Genomic DNA, 25373 nt, shown 5'->3' on the forward strand with positions numbered 1-25373 from the left:
CCAATCAGCAGAGGCTTGCTCCGTCAGAGCCAATGGAGATGCACGGGGCGGAGCCTACCCTCTGCCAGCGGGGGAAGGGCCGCCCCGCTCGGCGCCGCCATTTTGGCCTCTGAGAAACAAAAGAGTCGAAGCCGCTGCTGGCGGGGAGCTATTTGGCAGGTAACCGCATCTCTCGTTTTTTTATTACTGTATTATTATTATTATCGTCACCACCAACATTATGGTTCCCACCCTTGGGTGTCTCAGGGTGTGAGGAGGAACCGAGGAGTCTCATCCCATCTCGGGATAGGAGCCCAAAGGTCCCTTCCATGCCGGCTTGAGAAGAGCCGGCGGCTGGGTGGCAGGGCCACCATCTTCCGCCCCTTCTCCCTGCGGGTGGAGCCGGTTGCCACATCCGCACCCTCTCGCTCTCCCCCGGCACCACGTTGCTTTCTCCCGTCGTCCTCAGGCAACCCGCCTGAGGTAACAAGCTCTTGCGGCTCCTGTAGCCCTTGAAACCCCAAAAGCCCCGTCGTGGCAGCGTCGTTGGAGGCAGCGGACTTAGAGGGAGGCTTGATGTTTCCAAGGGATGCTTCTAGGAGAGGGGTAGGTTGAGGAAACGAAGCCTTTGAGGTGCCCCCTACCTGCCCCCTCAAACCCCACACATCCCAGTACCAGCGCATATGATGTGGGACCCCCCCTCGTTTGTCTCTCTGCAATCCCCCCTTCCCAACTTTCTACCCGGCAGGAATTGGTTTGCCGCTCGGTATATCTGAGCACCTCTCTCTCGCCCTCTATGTTGCGTTTGGCTTGTTATGTGGGCCCGCATCACCGGCCATCCAAACTGAAAATGGTCGGGCGGGGGTGGGCAGGAGGAGAAAATTGATGCGAACATTTCAAACCCTCCCCCTTTATTGCGTTTTTATTATACATGCACTTTTATGTTGGGTTTGTTTTAACACTTGAATCGTCATCCTTCTCTCCTTGGGCGAGATTTCTCTTTCCTTTATCTTTCCCTTATCGGAAGGTGTACGCAGGGTTAGAAAACCTTTCGCATAGGGCCAGGAGGTCATAAAATGGTGAGGTACTTTGAACTTCTGGGTGGGTGTGGTTTAAAGCTTTTATTGTGATGGGAAATGCATGACTCATTGTTACTCTGCAATTTTGAAATAACACTGGATGACTAACCAGGTACTTGTATATGCTCTCCTGTGTTTTTTTCCCCTTTCTCCACATGTTGCACCTGCCTGGTGTATTTGTATGAGATTTGTATCATGAATTTGGAACATCTTGGTCTTACATTGTAGTAACCTATTAGCTATTTAATTTAACGTCTAATTGACTTCTTCCCAGGCAGTACACTGTGTGTTGAAAGACCTTTTATTGCCCTGAAAAAATAGTAGCAGCAGCCTGTGGTACTGTGGTTGTTTTGATATGCGCATGACACAGTCTTAGTGTTCTACATTTCTGATGTAATTTTCTTCTGTTTCGGCCTGATTTTATAGCACACCATGCCCTACAGACTTGCTGTGGTTGGCATATTATTAACATGGCTAACAGTAAGTCAGTATCTACCCAAATAACTTCTTCCAAAGCTCTTAACATTTAATTAGAATGCTTTTTCAGATCAAATTGCTCAAAAGTGTGCAAAAATGTAGGTAAAACAAAACACACATGGAAGAAGTTCAGTGATTGCTAGCAGTCATGTTGAAAGTTAGTTGAAATGTTATGTGAACAAAGTTGTAACCAGAAGGCAGCCAGTGAAGTAGCTTGCCAAGGAGACTGCAGGAAGCTTTGGAGATTCCGGAATGTTGATAGAAATGCATATGGTGGTCCATTGCCTCTTGAGGAGATGTGGATTATTATCTGTACCACATCAACTTTAATAGCTTTCCAAAGCTTCCCAGTTTACATCCTGGTACAGAATTATCCAAATTATCCAAAATACATGAAGATGGCTACCATATCTTAATCATTGACAAAAGATGTCAGCCTTCTCACCAGATGGTTATAGTGAAAACAGCTTAAGTCACCAGTGATTACTTCAAGGCTACATTGTGCAGTGAGCAGGAGTGGTTATTTCCCATCAGTTATGAGTGATCCTTCAGTTTCTAGACAACAAACTGTCAACCATCATTACATTGGCCATGTCACCATATTTTCCATATTCTTCTGATATGTGATAAGGTATGATATAGAAGGACAAGCTGGACATAAATTGGCTTATTTAGGATAGGGGTAGGTAACCTGTAGCCTTCCAGATGTTGTACTACAACTCCTGCCATCTGTTACCATTGACTGTGCTGCCTGGAGCTGATGGAAGCTGAAGTTCCAACATCTGGAGGGCCACAGGTTCTCAGTCCCCGATTTAGGATTTATAAATGAAATTAATGGAGATATATTGCACGTAGTCAATTTATAATAAATGCTATTGACATCTTAGTTAACTGGATTGTTTTGGTTGTTTACACCCCTTTTGCCAGTAAGGGGCAGTACTCTGTTGCTTGAGGTGAAGTATTTACATAATCCAAATTTACTTATGTGAGTTCCCCACAGTCATTGGGGATGTTTGGCATGTGAGAGCCAAGATCTTATAGCTGTCTGCCAGTCACTTCACAGTGAGATGGTGGTGATGACACAGATGGCTGTATGATCCCCTTGCATTTTCATAATCCATTTAGCTGAATTACTTGGATTGGAGAGACTAATGCCTCTGCTATCCATTGCAAGACGAATGCCTCGCAAAACGGAAAACTCGCTAGACGAAAGAGTTTTCTGTTTTGGAGGTGCTTCGCAAAACGTATTTCCTATGGGCTTGCTTCGCAAGACGGCAATGTCTTGCGAGTTCCTGCTGGTTTTTTCCCCTCCCCCCCTTTTTCTAAGCCGCTTATCAGCTAAATCCGTCAATGGGCTTGCTTCGCAAGACGAAAAAACCGCTAGACGAAGAGAATCACAGAATGGATTCTTTTCGTCTTGCGAGGCACCACTGTATAAATAAAATGATGCATATCTGTTTTGACTAGGATGCCATATTTCAACTAGAGATAACTTTAGCACCCCTTTACAGTTGTACCTCGGAAGTCGAACGGAATCTGTTCCGGAAGTCTGTTCAACTTCCGAAATGTTCGGAAACTAAAGCATGGCTTCTGATTGGCTGCAGGAAGCTCCTTCAGCCAATCAGAAGCTGTGGAAGCCCCGTCAGACGTTCGGCTTCCAAAAGAGGGTTCGGAAATCGGAACACTCACAAGGTACGACGACATTTATTTGGAATGGGCAAGGTAGTAGTGTAGATGTCTGTATAAAAAGTTTCACAGAATCTAAAGTGAGATGAAGTAGAGCCTGTCCAATCTCCCCAGGAGGGTATTTTGGAACTGGCACCATCAGTGAGAAGGCCCTGTACCTGATACCCACCAGCCATATTTCCAATGAAGATGAACTGGAGAGTAGAGCCCCTGAAACCATTCTTAAGGAATGAGCGCATTCATGTAGATGGAAGTGGTCCCATGCTACTGAGGGTTTTAAAGACTAAAAGCAACACTTTAATTTGAGGCCAGAAAAAGATGTAGTTGATATAATATCAATGTGTTATGTCCCACACACTAACAAACATTCTGGCAAATACACTTTGTACCAATTGCACTTTTAAAACTTTGAAAGCAGCCGCACATAGACAATGTTGCACCAGCCCAGATGATTACTGTGATTTATGAATATGACTAGTGCATGAGTAACGAGTCAAATCCATGCTTTCTAAGTAAGACCACAACTAGACAAAACTGGTAAAAGGCACTCTTGCCTGCTTACATAATCTGATTAGTTCCAGGAGTACCCCCAGACTTCATACTTAGTCCTTCAGATGGAGTTCTGTCATTGCCTGGATTAAGGATCATTTTGTTTGCTCCCATCCATGCCAAGACTGACTCCAGATACCAAGTCAGAGTTTTCACAACTTCTCTGTGGTTAGAGGATGGAACGAGAGATAGAGCTGTGTGTCATCAACATACCAATTGCACTACATTTCAGAATTCCAGATTATGTCTTCCAGTGGTGCCATTTATAGAATAAACAATGCTGAATCAGAAAGCACTGAAGTTGTTATTGTAGTGGACCTGCTGAACTAGCATGTATGTAACATGATGGATGAAATTATACATGCTGTGAAAGGTGAGGTACATAGCCTAGGATCCTAGAAGCAGCTTAACTTCTGGATGCCCAACTGATATTTGTTATAGACACTTATGCTTCTTCTCAGTTAATATTCAGCATGCCATCTTCCATCCCTTTTGGAAACCAAAGGCATTTTGATCAGTGTGAGTGCTTTGGTAATAGGAACATTAAGCTGGGTCAGACAATTTATCAGTTGAGGCCAGTATTGCCTAGTACTTTGACTTGCAGTGGTGCCCTACTTGCTACTTGATTTGTTTTTACACTAATGATATCAGTTTGATATGGCACCCTTTTCATCAAAAGTATGTGCCCTGAGCTACAGTTCCTCCCCCCAATAAGGATTGTTTACTATGTGAGACTGTCCTTGAATGGGCATTTATGTCATGGCTACTACACTCTACAATTGTATTCATCTTAAAACACACCTTATATATTATTTCAGTAATCCTAACAACTACAGTTCTCTAAGATTGATCAGTACTGTATTATTAGTTCCATATTTCACTTGTACAATGGAGGCTTGTCTAAGGCATCTAAGTGACTTTGTAGTTGCATGATTTGAATGTGAAACTAACTTTTAATAGTATTGCCTACTTTGTTGTCTGACCCTTACCCCACTAGCTTGTCCAGAAGGGAATGTGGCTCTCAGACTGAAAAGAGTTCCCCACACTTGCCATAGAGAATGATTAAATTTTCCATGTTTGTGTTTAGTAAAGAAAGCTAAAAACTTTGAAATGAAACTGCCAAGTTTGCATTATATTGATTTTTTTCAGTTGGCATCCATTAATTCTTCTTAATGAACTTTTTTCTGTGGAAAAATAAAGCATTGGTGCCGCACATAACTTCTAAGTACTCCTTGTTCTACAGCCCCATCCCAAGAAGTAGGAAATTCAAGAGCTTGTATTTGATGTTGGTGGGAAGACCTGGCAGTGCTATGGCTGGTCACCAATTACAGCAGTAGCAACTTTTTGGGAAATGAGACCTTGAGCTTATGTGTTACACCCATTCAAAAGCATCCAGAGTAGTTTTAAAAGATGATGCACACACATTCCATTCCAGCAGGCTGCAACAGTGAGAGATAGTGGGAAGCAGGGCCAGTCCATCAGTTATGCCTGAAAAACCCAGCTCCACCAGACCTACTCTCCTTTAACTGGCAGCAGTCATTCCAACAGCAAGAGAAAAGACTTTCTGCCAGCTCTGCTGAAAGGACCAGCTTCATCAAGCTTCTCGTGTCCCTAAACTCTTTTTCCAGCTAGTCAATATAAGAACTACATACCACGGAGAATTGTGGGTTTGGTTCCAGACCACCGCAATAAAGTGAATATCACAATAAAGCAAGACACCCAATGCTTTTTGTTTCCCAGCGCATATAAAAGTTATGCTTGCACTATACTGTAGTCTATTAAGCCAGGCCCCCCTGGCTGCAGGGCGGGAGGGGGGAAACCTACACACATAGGATCTCCTCTACAGATGTTCCCCCTCAATATGCATATGGCAAAGAGTGGGTGGCATGATGGCAGAGGTAATAAGCTTATCACATGTCAAATTCATGAGGGAATCACCCAACTAGGGCTGTGAAGATAGGCTGGAGCAAAAAATAAAGTTATATTAGAGTCCTTTGCTGTTCTCTTTATAAGGAGGTCTGACTGTGTCATTATTTTTTCAGGCAAATTAGGACTTTTTTTCTTAAGCAGGTGGCTCTGTAACTGGTGTTACAAGCCACTTTATGTACTGCCTTCCATTAGTTGTAAATCTCTATACAGTAGGCCTGCCACTTACATGAGGGTTTGGTTCCGAGGCCAGTATGCAAAGGCAAAATCACATAAAGCCAGCAACCCCTGGAACTACCCTCCTGTGTGACCATCCCTACCTGTCTGGAGCGGACCTTGCCCTCTGCCTTGCTAACCTGGAACTGGGATGCTTCAAGAGCCTTCCTGCCTCCTTCCTAGAGACTGGAGGGCTCAAAGAGCTACTGTATTTTTCGCTCTATAAGATGCACCAGACCACAAGAAGCACCTAGTTTTGGGAGGAGGAAAACAAGAAAAAAAAAATTCTGAATCTCAGAAGCCAGAACAGCAAGAGGGATCACTGCGCAGTGAAAGCAGCAATCCCTCTTGCTGTTCTGGCTTCTGTGATAGCTGCGCAGCCTGCATTCGCTCCATAAGACGCAGACACATTTCCCCTTAATTTTTAGGAGGGAAAAAGTGAGTTTTCTAGAGCAAAAAATACGGTATCTCCATAACTGGTTTCTCCTCCCCATTTATTATATTTTTTCGTGTATAAGACAATGTTTTTTGCTGATTTTTTTCAGTCAAGAATTGGGGGTCATCTTATACACAGAATGTGAATGTGGGGCAGGGTTGGATAGCTTGACTGCTTTCAGGCTACACTGTGGGGAAAGGCGCTTTGCTCATGCTCAGAGGCACTATTTCCCCCTCAGCCAGGAGTGAGCCTGGTGCATGGAGCTCAAGCTTCACGAGGTATCCTGTAGAAGCCCCTCTAGTGCGACACTGAAGAGGACGCCTCGTCGCCCTGTCTGGAAGACTCTACTCTGCCCGCCTTCCTAATCTTTCAGCTGACCTTCCAAAGTTCCAAAGTTTGGTGACTTAAGCTGTGCGGCTGCCAATCCACACTGAAGGTGTTATTTTGGGGAGGGGAGGGGGTGGCTTCTCTGGCTCCAGTGCCCACCTGCTTCACATTGACCTGTACAAGGAGATGCGGTTGGCTGTGAGCACTCCTGGATTGCTCCCAGCTCTGGTGGCTCTGAAACCAGGACCTGGGCGCTGCTGCCGCGGTCTTCGTGCAGAGCAGGATCGGGCAGGTTGCAGCTTAGGCTACAAAGCGCGGGAGGGCAATGGACAGGCCCCCTCTCTTCCCCCTCTCTTGCCCGCCTGTTTTGATCTTGGGCACTTTCTGCCTGGGCTTGAAGACAATCTCCCCCAAAAAGCTCTCCCTGGCACTCTAAATGAAAAAAAAGTTGCCCCTTTTCATGTTTTAAATACTGATTTCTTAATTTTGGATTAAAAAAATAGAGATCTTATACATAGGGGCATCTTATACATGGAAAAATACAGTACGGTCAAACCTCGGTTTCCGAACATCTTGGCTGCCGAACATCTCAGAAGCCAAACACCGAAAACCCGAAAGTGAATGCTTCTGTTTTCAAACGGATCTCGGACGTCGGATCACTTCTGAGGCGCGTTTCTCAATTTTCCCCATTGAACTTGCTAACAGCCCTTTGATCCTTCGTTTTTGAACGTTTTGGAAGTTGAACGGACTTCCGGAATGGATTATGTTCAAAAACCAAGGTTCTACTGTGTTTATTTTTCGGTTGCGTGCCTCAGGTCCCAATCACGTATGTATATTATGTGTTGTTTGTGGGCCCATTGTATAGTATTTAAATCAGTAGCAAACTGCTGTGACTAGTAGAAGCAATCACTAGAAGTTAACAGGAAATGAGTCACAGTAGGTCTGTAAATGAGTAAAACTGTAAGGTGCCATATATTGGAATTATTTCAAGAGGTGTAAGTAAGAATAAGGGTGTGGTCCTACCATTGAAAAATATATATATATATATATATTATAAAATCACACAGAATAACTACATTCTGGTGAAATGCCTGGCAGGTATTCTAATGTCATTCTAACAAGGGTATTGAAAACAATAGCAACCTTAATCATTACCTTGTTTTTCAGATTTTCCAGTTCTGTCTGATTACTTTTTGTACCAGTCTTAATAGGGCTTGATTTTTAATTTAAAAAAAATATAGTTTACTTGTGACAACTGTTTACGTCGCCCAGACACCCCGACTCTTACACGGGAAGACACCCGAAGACACCAAAACCTGCAACTGTTTAATAAGTATCTACAAGTATCTATTCAGGTTGGATTTAACTATGCCTACCTGGACTTGTCCATACTTCTTTCGTGCTTTCTTTTCCCCTTCCCCTAGGTGTTCATGGGAGCTATTTTCTCCTTGCTAGGCATGGCCTGAGACATAGTAGAAATAGGCTGGGCACATGTATTTCTGTCTCCCCTCTTCTGTGGCTGTTTGCCACTTTGGACCTTGCCCCTGTTAGATGGTTAAAGCAGAAGATTGATTAATTTCAATATGTATTGATTGCAACAGGGATGATGGGCCATCAGTTAGATTCACAAACAATAATGTTAACTGAATGTATTCTGTTGTTGTTATCATATATACAGTGGTACCTTGGTTCTTGAACTTAATCCGTCCTGGGAGTCCGTCCGACTCCCAGAACAGTTCAGAAACCAAGGCGTGGCTTCCGATTGGCTGCAGGAGCTTCCTGCACTCAAGCGGAAGCTGTGTCGGATGTTTGGCTTCCAAAAAACGTTCGCAAATTGTAACATTTCTGGGTTTGCTGCATTCAGGAGCCGATTTGTTCGACAACTAAGCTGTTCAGGAACCAAGGTACCACTGTATTGCATTCTTCCTAATGCAAGTAGATGTACACTCATTATGGCAACTCATAATAGAAAGAATCTGGACATTGCAGACAGAACCAACCAACACACAACAAGCAAGCATATTTCCAAAACCTTAAGGCTACATTTTGTTTAAATGATTTTTTTTTGGGGGGGGGGTCCAATAGGGTGAGTGTTTGTTGGGTTGGGAGATCCTCATTTTTTAAAAGTGTGTCCAAGCTGTGTTATTTAATCAAATTACAGACAATTTTAACCAAGTCATTTTGTGTCTTGGTATTTTGTATAGTTTGTGCTAGAAGAGGAAAGCAAATTTTTGAAGAAATATTTTGCTAGATAAATCGAAATTGATTAGATGCTACTAAATAAAGTCCAGTATGGTATGTTTTAAAATGTATAATTTATTAAGTGACAAACTACTGACATTCAGTTCAGATACGGAGTCCACACCCTACTCCTGCATTGTTTCAAAATCCAATAACCTTTAAAGAGGAGAAGTGAAAGAGAACATGGGAACAGTGGAAAAAAACTTACCCTGCAATGGAAAATTTTAATCTCTCGTGCAACATGCAGAGATGCTAAACTGGATCTTCTACAGATTATTATTATTTTTTTGGTCAGCTACACAATGTGCATTGGCTTGAAATGCAATTAAGAAATCAGCTATATCATAGAGGAGCTTTTACTTTATTTTACCCTGATCTTGTACAGCAGGTGCATGGGAAATCTGCAGCCCTTCAAATAGTTGTTGGACTATAACTCCCATCAACCCTGACAATTAGCCATGCTGACTGAAGGTTGCAATCCCACATTATCTGGAAGGCCAGAGCTCCCCCCTCACCCACTGTATCGTTGTTCATTTAACGGCTCTGTGCATGCATGGATTCGTGTGCAATAGTTAAAGCTGCATCATAACCCTAACAAATGTCACAGAATTGTGACATTACCTGTGTATGTCAGAAATGTGAAATACTGTTCTCACATTTTCACAAAATTCATCTGAGGTTGTCTTGTCTGAATTCACGTTTCTTGTCATTTACCAAATATGGTCAGTTCTTGTAATATCTACATGTAAGGTTTATAAATTAGATAGTAGAGGAGGCATTGCCCTCTTGCCTTTAATGTGATCTTGCAGTTTTCTAGACTGATACACTGCTCTTTAAAGGTTTCACCTTGCATTTACTTAACTATGTTGTTTGCATGTCCTTTGCTGACTGCAGGTGTCCTGTGAGAGTACAATGGAAATAAAAGCTGAGCAGCGTAATCATGATATGGTCATAGATCTCCTGAAATTACTTTTTAAAGTTTTAACAAGGAAAATATTTGACTTCTTTTTTTGGTGTTATTTTTAATAATTCATCTTTCTTTATATAAGAGGGGATCATTTTGTAATTAAAATGATAATGTATTAAAGCTTATGTGCCATTTGGTTGTTGAAGAAGTTAAGGAGCTGATTTCTCCCCCTCCCTTGCCCCAATTATGAGTCCAGCAATCAGCATGACGAAGCCCTTCCTCTTTTTGCCCCTCTCCATTTGTACAGCTAATGATGCGTGAAGCCTAATTATTATTAACCCCAGTGTAGGTTTTAGTTCTACAATACTTTCAGAGGCAATCATCTCTATCTACTGTGACTTTTATTTTGATTAATATTATGCAAAAAATAGACTTACATTTCTGCTGATCTTGTTCTTTTGAATTGCAAGCCACCAAACAGCATTCATCTGTACTGTGACATTTTATTTCAGATGTGTGTGTTCTAGACTGATAATAAAACTTTCACCATTTTCCATGGTTAAGATGTGATGCTTAATTTTAGATTTAACTTCCATCAAGGAGATTTAAGGATCACATGCTTTTAAATAGTTGAAATAGTCTCTACACATCCTGCCTCAAAAATAAGCTTTTTTGGCAAATATGTAATAAACAGTTCTATTTTCTCTTGACCTCTTTTTGTTCTTTGCACTGTTGCATCATTGTGTTCTTGCTTTACTTGTTTGTATTTTCTCTCTCAAGAGAAACTTTGCTTCCATCCCTGCTGCTGATGCTGATTTCTTATGGGAGCTCTGCTTTATTAACCTCTTGAAAAATTTCCATTCATACATAATGCTGCTGGTACTGACGTAATGAATGCAGTGATAGGACTTGAAGTAGGATTTCCATCCAGTTATTAAATCCAGTGTTGGAAGTCTGTTGGTATTTAGCATATATTTTGATCTCTAAAACTAGAAAAACTAAACTTTCTGAAACAAAATATATCTAGATAATGTGGGCTCCCTGTTAAGTCAGTACTTACTTTTTGCTCCTTGTGAAGCTAGGAATGGGGACATTGAAATGTTCTGCTGTTCTTGGTATCCCGTGAAGGTGACTAGAGATGTCTTCTGGGGACTGGGGCGGCTGTGAGGCTATTCACTTCTACTGCCCTGATCCTTTGGACAAAAGGATAGATAAAAGTATTATGGATGGATTTCTTGCCTCTCCCAAAGCAGGTTTATGTGTGGAATGGTAATTCTAGCAATTGTGAGTGTAAAGCCGGAGGATTATTCCTGGTTCATATGAAATGAAAGGGAAGGACTTTGGGAATAAACTGCATTCTCAGCTTCTCAGGAGGAACTTCCATGTGTAGAGAAAAACCAGAACATATTAGTCTAGTAGGGCAAGAAAATCATTGTAAGAAGTAGCTGGAAAATATTTATTGTAGGTGTCCCAAGTACCAGGGAACTTTCTGATCCTCAACATCCAGTCTCTTCCTTGATGAGAAGTAGGTAGTCTGTTCATTTAAGCAAAATAATTGAGTGAGAGAGGGGAGATAGGCAATTTGGTATTGTGAAGAGTCTGCCAACAAAGAGAGGGACGGTAGGAGACTGATGTGAAGGAGTTTCACTCACGTGGCTTGCTCATTGGGAAAGCAAGAGTTTTGCAAATTTTAAACTTTAAAAATTCCCACCTCAATTCAGATTCCCTTTACTCTTTTTAAAGTAGTGACTATTAATGGCTCCATTCATATCAACACCCAATGTTTATTCTAGGTTTTTTATTTCAAGGATGCATTTAGTTAAACGCTGAATGCTTGAGACTGTGCATAGCCAGTATTTTGGATAATTTTCTAGATAGTTTAATAAATACTTAAGATTTTTTTCATTAAGGGCATAACTTGTAGTTAGACAGAAATGAGAGAGCAGAAATAATGAAAATGAAGTAGAGAGAGTTAGCCATTTTGGGGGGGAAAAGGAGACTTTTAGAAAGGCTATTGCCAAAACAAAAGCGTTTGTTGTATTTCAGTAATTGAACTCCATGTTCCCAGGCACATGGGTCATTTTCTGCATCTCAATATTTAAGTAGGATATTATGTTCTTGGGGAAGATTGTTAATAATTAAAATACTTTATGTTTTATACTCAGAAGATTTAGCAGGAGTTAAAACGCTTTTCCTTTAGAGTTACATAAATGGTATTATGAGGGAAAAGACATAAAATCCTGTTTGGGGTGGAAGTGTGAAGAATAAAGATGCTGTTGTTACCTTGATCTAAAGCAGGAATGGATCATTGGAAAGCTGTACATAACAAAACTTTGCCTAGGGACGCCTAGTAGCTTAGGATTGCCTTGAACTGCATTCAGACAGGTTTTTTAAATGTCAAGTATGCTGCAAGCCCCACAGGGACTGTTTTTAATCCCTCTTAGCTTACACATGGACTTCTGACCAGCAAGATCAGTATAGGTAACACAGTCTCTAGATTGAAAATGTGCAGTAAATAAAACCATGAACCATGAAAACTTAGTGAAGTGGTTAAACACACAAGTTATGAATTGTGAAGCCTGTGATTTAGATCTCTGCTTCACCATATGCTCACTATGAGGGATCATTCTCTGGTATGGGAACAATAATGTAATCACAAGTAAAATTCCAGGGAAGGGAGGCAAAGACTACTTCAGGGCCTGCTCCAGCTGCTTTTCCCCTCTCCCTCTCAGGTGTGTGTGATCTACTGTCATCTACCCAATGGGAAGGATTCAAGGAAGAGAGGTGATATTGATGGTGATGTCTGCTCTCCCAGAGAAGACTATTCCAAAGAGTAGATGCCAGAGAAGGGCCAGCTCCACTTCTAGATCTTGACAGCATGTGAAAAGGTGTAGAGCCCATGCCAGATATTATGTGAGGAAGTATGTATGAGAAGATGCTCTGTGGTGCGGTATGCAAGACACCGTCTGTTTAGGACTTCAAAGTTAAATTTTAAAAAAGCAGCACCTATGAGTTGTGCTTTGAAGTAAAAAGACAACCAATGAAGTCACAACTGCTTTAATGCACATCAGTAAATAAGGGACTACAACACCTGGACTAATTGTGATGCTTTTCAAATCCATTTTCAAGGGCATGTTAATAGGAAATGTTTTTCTGTAGTGTAAGCAGGAGGTTACCAATGCATGAAGAACAAAAGCAAGATTCTGTTGCATAATACTGGAATATTATGCATGCCCCGTATGAGAGACAGCTTTTATGCTCATGTTTGAAGGTGGGGCCTGTTGAATCATGTCCTGGGTGATACCCAAGAGAATGCAGTTTTGTAAATACACACAGTTCAGCATCCTCTGTGGACTGCTCTGAACGTATATGAAAGAAAACAAGTTGTGAAAGCGCTTGAAAAATTAATGAGCTCGCTGGGGAAGAGTGGAGAGTGGCATACGTTTGCGTATCAGGTGAAATCTGTAGCAAATACATTTTTCTGTGAGGATCAGAGGTTGCAGAGATTATTTTGACAAAGTCTTTATGTGTTTGCACACATGCATGCATTTTCTGTTATGATGACAGAGCAAAATTTCTTGAATGTATTGTCATAATTTCAATAGCTTGTTTATTTGGAAGTAAGCTAGGGTTGCCATATTTCAAAAATAGACTCAGTGTCTATTCTGAGTAGGAATACAACCCAATGCATCTTACCCCGAGTAGGTGATCATTGGATGCATCTTTATCTGAGGGTATTGCTATCGTAGAGTAATTCATTGGAACTGGAAAAATAGTGCCATCTTCTGGATAGAAGTATGTTGCAGAAATGGACTGGATGCAATAGTAGTTAGGTAGTCAGAATGTGCTTCACACCAGTAAGCCATTAAGAGTTAACATTAGGTATACTCATTGCTTATCTTCTGTAGTATCACAGGTATGAAGTTATTGAGCTCAAAATATTTTGTTAAGTGTGGATTACATTGTATTTTCACCGGGTAGTGTTCCTGATCATAATATTGTTATGGTCCAGCAAGCATTTGTTAAATTTCTGTTCACTCTACCGACGGCAGCAAACAACAAAACAATGCACAAAAATTGAAAATGATCTAAAATGTATCTTAAAAAGAATTAAGTATCCTCAGTGCTAATAAGTTCAATATTATCAGTATCACATACACATCTATTGTTTAAAATCCTTCTGTGTGTCTGTATGTTTGTGCATGTGCACACATACACTTCTAGAAATTTATCAATTTTTATAAAAAAAGAGTTGTTTGTTTCTGCAATCCATTGCCATTTAATTTTTAAGATAAATTTTGTGCACACCTACTTGGAAGCAAGGATCTTTGAATTCTGGGATTTATTTCTAAGATGACATGCTTTGCACAGCTTTGCACTGTGATCCTGTACTTGGGTCTATCTAAAAATAAGTCTGCGACCTAGAACACTTTGTGGTCTCTCAGAATTAGCTGCATGATTGTTCATGTAACGTTCTTTATGGGAGAACCAGTGGTCACATTATTTTTAGCTACAAATCTTAAAGACTAAACTATATTAGACCTTTGCTATATTTGCTAATAGGATTTAGCTCATCTCTGCTTTTCTTTTTCAAGATGATCAAAATAGACCATTGAGCTTCTAAATGTGTGATCCTCAGTCTTGAAGACCACTCTAATTCTGTACGATATAATGTTTGTCATCTTATAAGGAGAAAAACATATGTAGATACAGAGTAAACTTTTAAGATTATCCTCCTGTTTAAGTTGGAGATAAGGTTGCTAAGAATAAAACAAGCAATGCTGAACATACTATTTTTATGGAAATATGCACGATAGGTATTGATGTGTTTTACAAATGAGGGGGATTGTGAATTTCTGTCTATTTGTGTGATCTATGTATGCACAGTTTTCTGAACATGAATTCTTTTCAGTTCTCTTTTTGGAAGCTGCTCTCAGAAGTCTAAAGCTTTTCTTTAAACTCTTGAGTTCAAAAAGCTAATTTGACATTCTGATTCATTTTATATTTGCTGTTTATATGTTTTTAAATGGATTTGTATATTTTAATATATTGTTAAGTACCATCCTGAGAACCTTTGAGTTAAAGTGCAAAAATACAAACTCACCTAATAATAATTAAATGGAAAATGCTTGTGTTTATTCTTCTGGGACCCCTCTTTTAAAAAAGCTCAAAAAGCTAAATTTCAAACTCCTTTATTACCTGGGGAGTTCAAAATGGTGTTGAGGAACTCTTTTCAAAGGCTAGTTTAGGTTGTGGCCAGGCTCTTTCTTTTTAAAATGAATAGTAATAAATAGCGTGTGTATGTATGCATGCAGACTAAAAGAAAGGAAGCATCAAATGGAAGCACAGTGTTATTTGCATGTTCTATCTACGACAGGCTTTAGAAGGCTAGATGGGTATCCGTAATATGATATAGAGAAAAGAGTGGAAATGCGTCATTTATCTACAGTTTTGCCCTGTGGACTATTGTGCTGATAATAAAATGCTGCAAGGGTTAGCAGATTTGAACAGCCAAGAGAAACAGTGCGAGTGCTTCTCCCCCTTCCACTTTCTGCATTGACATTCTCCCTGCTCCTTTGTAATAGGCACGCCTAGTAGCTGTGTGCTAATCCCAATTGGCTAAAATTGTGAGAGGCGTGGTATGCAGATTATGGTATGACCTCACTCCTGTTTGTCTCAGTGCTTAGAGCTTGTTGGCTCTTTTCAGTTTCTGCTTCATAGCGGAGAGTTTCACTTCTCTTTCTCTCGCTCTTGGTTGCGAAAGAATCTGTTACTTGTGCTCTTTCAGACAACGTTGCTAAACGAAAAGGGATTTTCTTCTGTTTCCATAGACTTTCTAGCGGGAATAAACATATACTGGAGAAGCGATCTCTGTGTGAGCTGCCTTCACAACTGCCACATTGGTGTGTCTAATGTGCTACAAGGATGAGCCCGGCATTTGGAGCTATGGAAGTGGAGCACTATTCCAAAGGCGTCCTGCTAGAGCCTTTTGTTCATCAGGTTGGAGGTCACTCCTGTGTCCTCCGGTTTAATGACAAGACCATCTGTAAGCCCCTTATCCAGCGAGAACACCTGTTCTATGAGACCCTTCCTACAGAAATGCGTAAATTCACTCCTCAGTATGAAGGTATGTTACCAACCTTAGAAGGGGGTTGGGCTTTTTTATTCCTTTTGTAAATCCAAATGTGCTGTTTTGTCTCTAAAGTCTCTTATGCTGAAGAGATTTTAGGGGATTTCTTTTCATGCATTTTGATATTGTCTGAGCCAGGCTGTGGAGATACAGGGTGGAGATGCTTGCCAGTGGGTCTTTGGGCTGGATAACAGCATTAGAGTAGAACAACTCTGCTGATGATAGCCTATAGATCGGCCTTAGGCACAGGTAGGTAAGTATATTGATAATAGCTTGTAAATGTTTTCAGTAATAATGTGCTGCTTCTTTCTGATTTGTATGTGTGTGTGTGCACTTTTTAAAACAAAACAAAAAATAAACTGGATAAGATTTGCTTGTCTTACAGAAGTTTATTGTGGCTCTTTGGATTCTTTTCTACCTCTAACAATTTGGTCAGCACAGCAGGGAAGTTAAAATTTACTGTTAAAACATATTCAGCTTGTTTTTGCCCTTAAGGAGATGGGGGGGAAAAATGCGGTCATTAGGTAGGCAAAAGGTGAAATACCGTTGAAGAGACTGTCTCAGATGGTATGTGGGAGTAGATATTCCAGTTCTTAGCATTGCATTAGTTGACCAAAACTTTTAACTTTGAATGAGGTACTACTGGAATTTAATTAAAGATACCCGAATTTTAAAAATCTGATTACCTTTTTACATTGTATTATATTTATTCACTGAATAAAGCAACCACTATTTCACCAATTAAAAGACTAAGAGATGTCTCTTAGTTGTATTGCTATATGATGTGCACGCTTACTGAAACATTTGAAAACTTCTCATTACAAGCTTTTGGAATGAATAGATGAAAATGTACTTTATAAATGTTTGATAGAATGTAATAAATTGTACTAGCATATGTGGTTTTTCTCTTTTGGAGATGTGTGGGAGGGATTCAGGGGTAAGGGGGGGCCTCATTTGGTCCATCTCTGTTGTTTTTTCCAGGATAAAGTCAAAGGCCATTTTCTAGCTGCCTTCCCCCCCTTTCCTGTAGCTCTTTCCTGTGTGGGCAGCAGGACTGTCAGTCAGAGCTTCCGCACTCCCTACCCTTGCTACTGTAGGTCCCAGAGCTGCCTGCCCTGCTCAGAAGTGCCAGTCTCTCGCCAAGAACTCTAGTGATGAGCGGCAAGAATGTACAGATTGATTGATTTCAGGATAAAGAGAGAGGACTGAGGAAAAAAAGCCCCATTCAGCCAGTTGTTACAACTTCTGCCATAGCATTCCTATATGGCACTGTCAGAACTTTCCTCTAAGACTCTCAAAACATAAGACAATGCTCTAGAGACTCTGAGATGAGGAAGCCAAAATGCTTTCAAAGTTCACCATGTTTTGATGTATCTCAGTCAAATTTGTTTTGTACTTCATTTTGTTATTTCCTTTGCAAGACTGCTACATAACTGAAATCAATAAAATATATTCCCCCAAGGAAAATAAAAATTGTAAAATTAAACGTGGTGATTCTAAGTGGAACCCTTTGAATTAGTTGTCTGTTGTAATGTGTGATGTTGTTCTTGTTTTGCTCTGCTCTTGCAAGCCTTTCCTTTTCCCTGGAATCTATTAACCCTCCTGAAAGCCATTTGTTTGGATAAGTGCTTTTAGCTTTGCTGTTAAGCAAAACTTAAAGCTTTTGGTGTTTCTGTGCAGGGCACATTTCACTGCAAGATGTAAATATACAATGTTTTACATCTCTTTTAGGGACAGATAAGTCAGATTTTTTAAAAAAAGAAAATAATAAAAATTTTCAATAATTGAAAACGTCTCCTGTTATTATTTGATTCCTATGTGATTCTGCTCACGAGAAGAATCTCCTGTTTCATTAATGTGTTGTCTTCATGATAAATTGTCTTCTCTGTGAGGTGTCACTTTGTCTAGATGTTTTGATATTTGTTAGGTTGACAGATGAGTTTTGGCCTGTGGCAGGATAAAAAACTAAGGACTGGGGTAAGAGAAAAACCAAAGTTGCTATATTCTTAGTGCAAAATTATGTTGTGTTGTAAGCTGTATATGCTTCTCATTTCTTTAATGTTAACTGTATATCTTATTTTTCCTCTGAAGGTGTGGTATCGGTAAGCTTTGAAGAGGATGAAGACGGAAACCTGTGTCTAATAGCATATCCATTAAATGGGGACCATGATAACTTGGAAAGCCTAGATAATTCTGAATGTGAACCTAAAAATAAATTGTTACGGTGGACTAATAAAAAGACTGTATTGCTAGAAAATGAAAAGTTAACTAAGGAGTGGGTTCGACAGCACCGAAAAGAAGAGAAAATGAAAAGGTAACTAAAAAAAGAGTAAGCAAAGCAAAAGCTAATAACATGATTCTTCTGTGTACACTCAAATCTCATGAATTACCAAAAAATAAAAATAAAAATGCAGTGCAATCCTAAGCATTTTTACTTGGAAGCAGTTCCCATTGTATTTAATGGGTTTCCTTATAGATAACCGTATAAAACTACAGACTTAGTGTGGTAAAACTGGATAGGGTTGTATACTGTACATTTTTGTGCCTAGAAAGTCATTTTTCAAATTTAAGTAAGGAGCTCTGAAATTCTAGTTTTTCAGGCCTACAATATATTTAATTTGATTGATTTCAGGATTAGATTGAGGCATTTTCAGTAGGAGAAGAATATCTGGAACATGGTGTCATTTGAATCTTGAAAGTTATAAACTGTGGCAACTGTTAAATAATGCTCTTCAAATATATATATAAGAGCCCATGTTAGGCTGATGCTTCAAAAGCCATCAAAAATATTGTGGCACCTTACAAACAAGGCACTTATTTACCGTATTTTTCGCTCTATAAGACGCACCTAGTTTTTTGAGGAGGAAAACAAGAAAAAAAATATTCTGAATCTCAGAAGCCAGAACAGCAAGAGGGATCGCTACGCAGTGAAAGCAGCAACCCTCTTGCTGTTCTGGCTTCTGGGATAGCTGCGCAGCCTGCATTCGCTCCATAAGGCACACACACATTTCCCCTTACTTTTTAGGAGGGAAAAAGTGAGTCTTATAGAGCAAAAAATATGGTAGCTTTTGTGGACTACAATCAGTGCTCATCGGATGCCAGTACTCTTTTAAAAACATGGGTGAAGGCTTGACTGAGAAACCATGGGACAAATTACTTGGTTAATATAAGAAAGATAGTGGATACCACTTTTCAGTTTAAAAATCATTGTAAAATAGGCTAGTTGTAAGCAATGCACAAGTGAAGGCTAGCAGAGCACAAATATTTTCAAATGATTTTTGAAAGGCTAGGATATTTCCACTTGACCACTAATACTAAGGTTTGGTTCTTATTTTTCAGCCATAAGTTAGAGGAAGAATTCGAATTGCTGAAGAAATCTGAAGTGCTGTATTACAGTGTGGAGAAAAAAGGAAATGTCAGTTCTCAGTTTAAACACCATAATCCTTGGAGTATGAAATGTCATCAGCAGCAGTTAAAGCGAATGAAGGAAAATGCAAAACATCGGAATCAATATAGTATCCTTTGTGCAAATAAATGTATGACAACTGAACAAGAACCACATTATCGTAGGAACTGAATAGTTAAATATCAAATGTGACAAGTCACTCAAACGGGAACTTTTAGACCAAATTTGTGTTTCTCAGCATTGGCTGATGGAAGTGACTACAATGTACTATTTTCTGCTGTTGGAATTCAGGCTCTCACATAGTTCTTAGGCTGATGCTACATAAATCTGCAGACCATTTACCTTTACAGTAGCCCACAATTGATGTGTAATCTCTGCAGTTGGTGGAGGATATTGATGGTAGTGCTGTTGTCTGCATTATGTAAGGAACAATGTTGGTCATGCTGCAGTCCAAGCCAATCTACCTCTAAGCCAGTACATTCTGTTGAGGGGTGATCTGTGCTGATAGTGGTATGAGTACAGATGTGCCTTTAAACCAAGATATTCCTTAGTGCACATCTAATTTTTATAAATGGAACCTCATGCTTTAATTAGTGGATAGACCCAGTGAAGTAAAGTTCTGCTGTTTCTTTATGTTGGAACCACCAACATTCTTTCCTCAAATGGCACCAGAGGGCTTAATCTCACAAGTTCAAATGTATCTTGGTTTGCTTTTTTAATCGGAGCAAAGAAGTATGTATATTTTTTTGTTCAGTTGTAAGGAGAAAAATAATGCTCTCTTAAGTGACAGAGCCAGCAGCTTACTGTCTGTTCTTCTCTACTTTGTATTTCCAGTAGAATATCTGATAGAGGGAGATCATGTTTAACACATATTCTTTGTGTATATAAAGAGCTCGTGTGCTACACGTAAACCCACTTCCCTAAATCATATAGATACAGTCTACAGGGAGTGGCTTGTAGACACCTTGACATTCTGTGATTGCCATCGGAGGCAAATAGATAAGGGGGTCTGTGTGCCAAAAATAATAAATGTGCTGCTGGTTCTCTGATGTGGCACAATGATGATGTTTGGCTGTATTTTGCCTTTAAGTAGCCTATTTACTGTATGCTTCTGGAAATGAATGTACAGTGGTACCTGAGGTTAAGAACTTAATTCATTCTGGAGGTCCGTTCTTAACCTGAAACTGTTCTTAACCTGAGGTACCACTTTAGCTAATGGGGCCTCCCGCTGCTGCCGCACGTTTTCTCTTCTCATCCTGAAGCAAAGTTCTTAATGTGAGGTACTATTTCTGGGTTGGGACGCGGGTGACGCTGTGGGTAAAAGCCTCAGCGCCTAGGGCTTGCCGATCGAAAGGTCGGCGGTTCGAATCCCCGCGGCGGGGTGCGCTCCCGTTGTTCGGTCCCAGCGCCTGCCAACCTAGCAGTTCGAAAGCACCCTTGGGTGCAAGTAGATAAATAGGGACCGCTTACTAGCGGGAAGGTAAACGGTGTTTCCGTGTGCGGCTCTGGCTCGCCAGAGCAGCGATGTCACGCTGGCCACGTGACCCGGAAGTGTCTCCGGACAGCGCTGGCCCCCGGCCTCTTGAGTGAGATGGGCGCACAACCCTAGAGTCTGTCAAGACTGGCCCGTACGGGCAGGGGTACCTTTACCTTTACCTTATTTCTGGGTTAGCGGAGTCTGTAACCTGAAGCGTCTGTAACCCGAGGTACCACTGTATAAGAACTGCTAATGGGTTTTTTCAGGGGATCATTAAACCCTTAGAACACTGAAAAATGTTCAGTGAAAATATGCAGGTTCTCTGCACAAGCCTTGTAGTGAAATTTTCTGATGGAGTTGTCTGAAATATTGATAACTTATCTTCAATATCTGATTGGGATAGTTTATAATATTTTTATACAGTTGAGAAGAGCAGCTGAATAGTTTATCCAAGGTTATACCTGAGTTATGTGTCAGAGCAAAAGCTTGCTGAAGCCAAATTGATTGTTTCATAGATTCTGTCCTAAATCTCCATCTCAGAGAACAATGCTTTTCTTTGGTTTGTGGAAAACAAAGCATTTTATGATACAGACCTGCCTGTATCAGCAGGGGAGGCCTTGCTGGGGGAGCACTACTATTTGAGGCTCGAGAGGTAGTGGTATTGTGGGGACCTTCTCTGTAGTTACCCCCCCCCCCAAATATGCCCAGTTATGGAACTCCTTCCCCATGGCAAAGGGGCATCACTCTACCTGGCACCATTATCAGACTCTTCATTGGTCATCTGGGAGCAGATGATGAGTAATTTTAGATTGGGTTGTTCCCCCTCCTTTGCACTATAGTAAACTCTGTGTTCCAAGTAAGGTATTTAATATGTTTTATTGAATGTTCGTATCCTGCCCTGAGACCTTGTAGTGAAAGGTGGATAACAATGAGTTTAAAATGCCAGTCATTAATAGTGAAGTTGTACAAGTTCTAATAATAGGGGCAACACTGAGAATTTTAATTATTGGTTGGGACATTTCTTTATTTCGGCTTCAAGTATAAGAGTAATTTTGGTCACAGTTCTTCTGAGCTTTCCTTAACTAAACAGAATTTATCTTACTGGAAAACCTAACCTCGCGTTATGAGGTGCCTTGTGTGTTAGATCTCAAGATGGGAACCCGGCAGCATGGAGATGATGCATCTGAAGAAAAGAAGGCGAATCAGATCCGGAAGTGTCAGCAGAGCACTTCAGCAGTTATAGGAGTCCGAGTTTGTGGTATGCAGGTGAGTTTCAGAAAGAGCAGGAATGAATACTTTCTGCTTATTAGACTGTGAGTGAAACCAATTTCTACTTGCGTTTTCTTCAAGTGGAAAAATTCTGGCTTTCCTTAGGCAAGCATTGCACTGTTCTGAATTTTGTGAGCTACTGATTACAGTTGTCATCAAATAGTAGAATTAAGTGCAGTGGCGCTGTACATTTTTCATTATATATTTCAGGCAATTTAAGAATGGTGTCCTCATTTTCTCTAATTCAAAAAAATTCAGTGGTGTTACTCATTTTAGGCAATTTTGTAACCTTCCCACTTCCTACTTTTCTAGCTGAGAAATTTTACATTTTATTCACCATCTTGCTGAAGAAAGCTCCAGAACGTGGCAGTATCACTGTAATCAGGCGGATGGGCCACTTGAGAGCAATGCTCTTCCTTATCAAGAGCGGAGAAAGTGAGCCACTGTGCCTTTCTCTCACCATGCATGGAATTTGCTATTTAACCATCAGGCTGTCCTTGATTAAGAAATCCAATATGGGAGATGATCACATAGAGTTCGTTTCCACATGCATGTGCATGGAGTGAAGCATGCACTCAAAAATCCTCTCTAGCAATACATTCTCTTCCCTCCCATACTAGCAGATTTATTTATTTTAAGTGCAGATTCTGTCCTGGAGTCCTGAAAGACTAAATTTGAATGCAGATAAACTGCAAATTATTTACGATACTAATAGGCTGCACCCTTGCTTTTTTTAAAAAAATAGTTTTTATTAAGGATTTTTTGTGTTAGTCTGCACCAAGTCTTTGTAGTGTGCACACTTCATAAAAACAACCAAAGTAAGGCTCCTTTCACAAATAACATGATTGTAACTGTAAGGCAAGCTGTTACTATTTATTAGGGTGTTTGTTTGTTTCACCTTTCATTCTGGAAAGATTTCTAAGACACCTTGCAATTTAAAAGTAAATAAATAAAATTATATTGAAGCTGCTTCTTTCCCCTTTGGATCATTGTGGCTGTTCACAGTGACTTTGATCACAGCATATTGCTCAGAAGGACTGACATCTGGGTGGAAGTTGCCTAGCTGTGTGCACTTTATTCCCTTCACTGCAGGTGTTTTCACTGTCCAGAGGTAGAGTAGGTGGTAGCAATTAGCTGTTCTGCCTGGCTGTTTAGTTATTCCCTGTAAGTGAAAGATGCAAGTGAATGGGGCAGTATGGACAATAAAGATAGTTAGGGCTCTTTGTTTCTCTGCTGGCTCTATGCATCCTTTTATGCAAGCTTGGTTTGAATGGAATGACTACTATGAGAGAGGAACTTTTCATCTTTCTGTACAACTAGAAGAGGTCACCTATCCCACTTTTCCTTTCCTTTGTTACTTTTAGTGGTAAACATCTCTGTGCTTTCCCTTTAACAGCAGCATCTCCTTTGCAAATGATGCTTGGAAGGTATAAACGTGGTATTCATAGTCCCTTTCCTTATTTCAGGCTGCAGGATATTGCTCCAGTAGTTTCTTAGTTCATTCTTTCTGCTTTTAGAGATCCTAGTTTTAGTCACCATGCTTAATTTTTATCCATTTGAGGGCCAGCTTGTACCGTCATTTCAGTTTAGTCTTCAAGGACTGACTCATTAATCTTTGCTACCATTTTAGCAGATACTAATATGATTTGTTATGGTGTGTTAAATTATATTTTCATTGTCTCAGTTATATGCTTCAAGCTGTTGATTTCTTCTGTGATGTAGACATACACAATAATTTTATTTAAAGGGCCATTTTCCCCTTCATGAGATTGCCACCAGTAGCTTTTCAAAATGAATTAACAAGCATAGGCATGATACTGCTGTTATTGGCCTGAGTTACCAAATGCCATTATGCATGTTGTAACTTGACTTTTTAAATAGTGGCCAAGTAAATTTCTAATCCTACTTAAATTCCATGGTCTTATTTCATCAATGGAAAAACAATAATATACACCTTAAGAATCTGCTTTGGAATTAAAACATGTTATATATGAATGATTTGGCAGTTAGAATATTCCACCTCTGACTTCCTTCAGCTATATCAGAAGACTTTTGAAAAGTTTTCCTTCTCTTCTGAAGCATATAATTTTTTGATGGTTTTAATTCAAAGTTACTGTTTCATTCAGTACTAACAAGTCCTTTTCTTGCCTTGTATTTTCTACAGGTTTATCAGCCAGGTTCTGGCCAGTTAATGTTTATGAATAAATACCATGGAAGGAAGCTTTCAGTCCAAGGATTTAAAGAAGCACTTTACCAGTTCTTTCATAATGGGAAATACCTGCGAAGAGAACTCTTTGAACCTGTTCTAAAGAAACTGACTGAATTAAAATCAGTCTTGGAGAAACAGGAATCTTACCGCTTTTACTCCAGTTCTTTGCTCATCATTTATGATGGAAAGGAATTACAAGAGGTAGCTGTGGACTCTGATCCAGAAGACCTTGAAGGCCTTTCAGAGGAGTCTTCAGATGAATCGGCAGGCGCATATGCCTATAAGCCTACTGTTAGCTCAGTTGATGTTCGAATGATAGACTTTGCCCATACAACTTGCAGGTACTACGGAGAAGATAGCGTGGTGCATGAGGGCCAAGACACGGGTTATGTTTTTGGACTTCAAAACTTAATAGTTATTATTAAAGAAATAAGAGATGAAAGCAGTGAATAAACATTTAGAATGCAAAGCAGTAGAAAGCACTATAGTGACTCTTTGTATTCCAGAAATATTGACCACTTTCTGGTGGTAGCAACCTGTACAGACTCTGTTGGGATGGCCCCATCAGAGTCAAAGCTGTTCGGGCATTTCCTTTTAGTGGTGCTAGAGTTAGCACTGACACATCTGGGTATCTTTATTATTTATTTTAACTCTCGTGAACATTCCATATTTGATTATTCAAATACCTCTGTTATTCCTGTGTGTATATATACCAATAAAATTCTTTTTGTTCATTGTAAGTGATAATGTTCTCTTTCCAAGGACCTGGGATGTTTTTGGTCATTTTGTTAAAACAAGCAGATTATTATCCCTTGGTTAAGGTGGACAGATCTTCCCTTCACATCTTTTTCATAAAGTGAAATATTTATTTTTAAGAAGCTATCCTAGTGTATTCCTAATATTAGACTCACCCACAAATAGTAGAACCAGAACAAGTGGAACTACCTACAAGTAGGATTTCCTTGGTGGAGAGTAGGTGTTGGAGGAACACATCAGGAAGCCCATGTTGCTAGAGTCTGCACTACTCCCTCCAAAAGCGACTGGTGGCCTTTCTGGAGG

The 25373-nt window shown here is 40.1% G+C and overlaps 1 protein-coding gene across 1 annotated transcript; it reads left to right on the forward strand.

Annotated features, from left to right (window-relative positions):
- IP6K2 (inositol hexakisphosphate kinase 2) lies at positions 1 to 25054 on the forward strand. Its single transcript, XM_082210345.1, has 6 exons — positions 1 to 159; positions 15655 to 15950; positions 18045 to 18267; positions 19293 to 19468; positions 21927 to 22102; positions 24270 to 25054. The coding sequence occupies exons 2-6, from the start codon at positions 15749 to 15751 to the stop codon at positions 24765 to 24767; spliced, it is 1275 nt and encodes a 424-aa protein (XP_082066471.1). The 5' UTR covers positions 1 to 159; positions 15655 to 15748; the 3' UTR covers positions 24768 to 25054.
- The last annotated feature ends 319 nt before the right edge of the window (positions 25055 to 25373 follow it).

This window comes from Podarcis vaucheri, assembly GCF_965113315.1.
Source record: "Podarcis vaucheri genome assembly, chromosome: 2".
NCBI lineage: Eukaryota > Metazoa > Chordata > Lepidosauria > Squamata > Lacertidae > Podarcis > Podarcis vaucheri.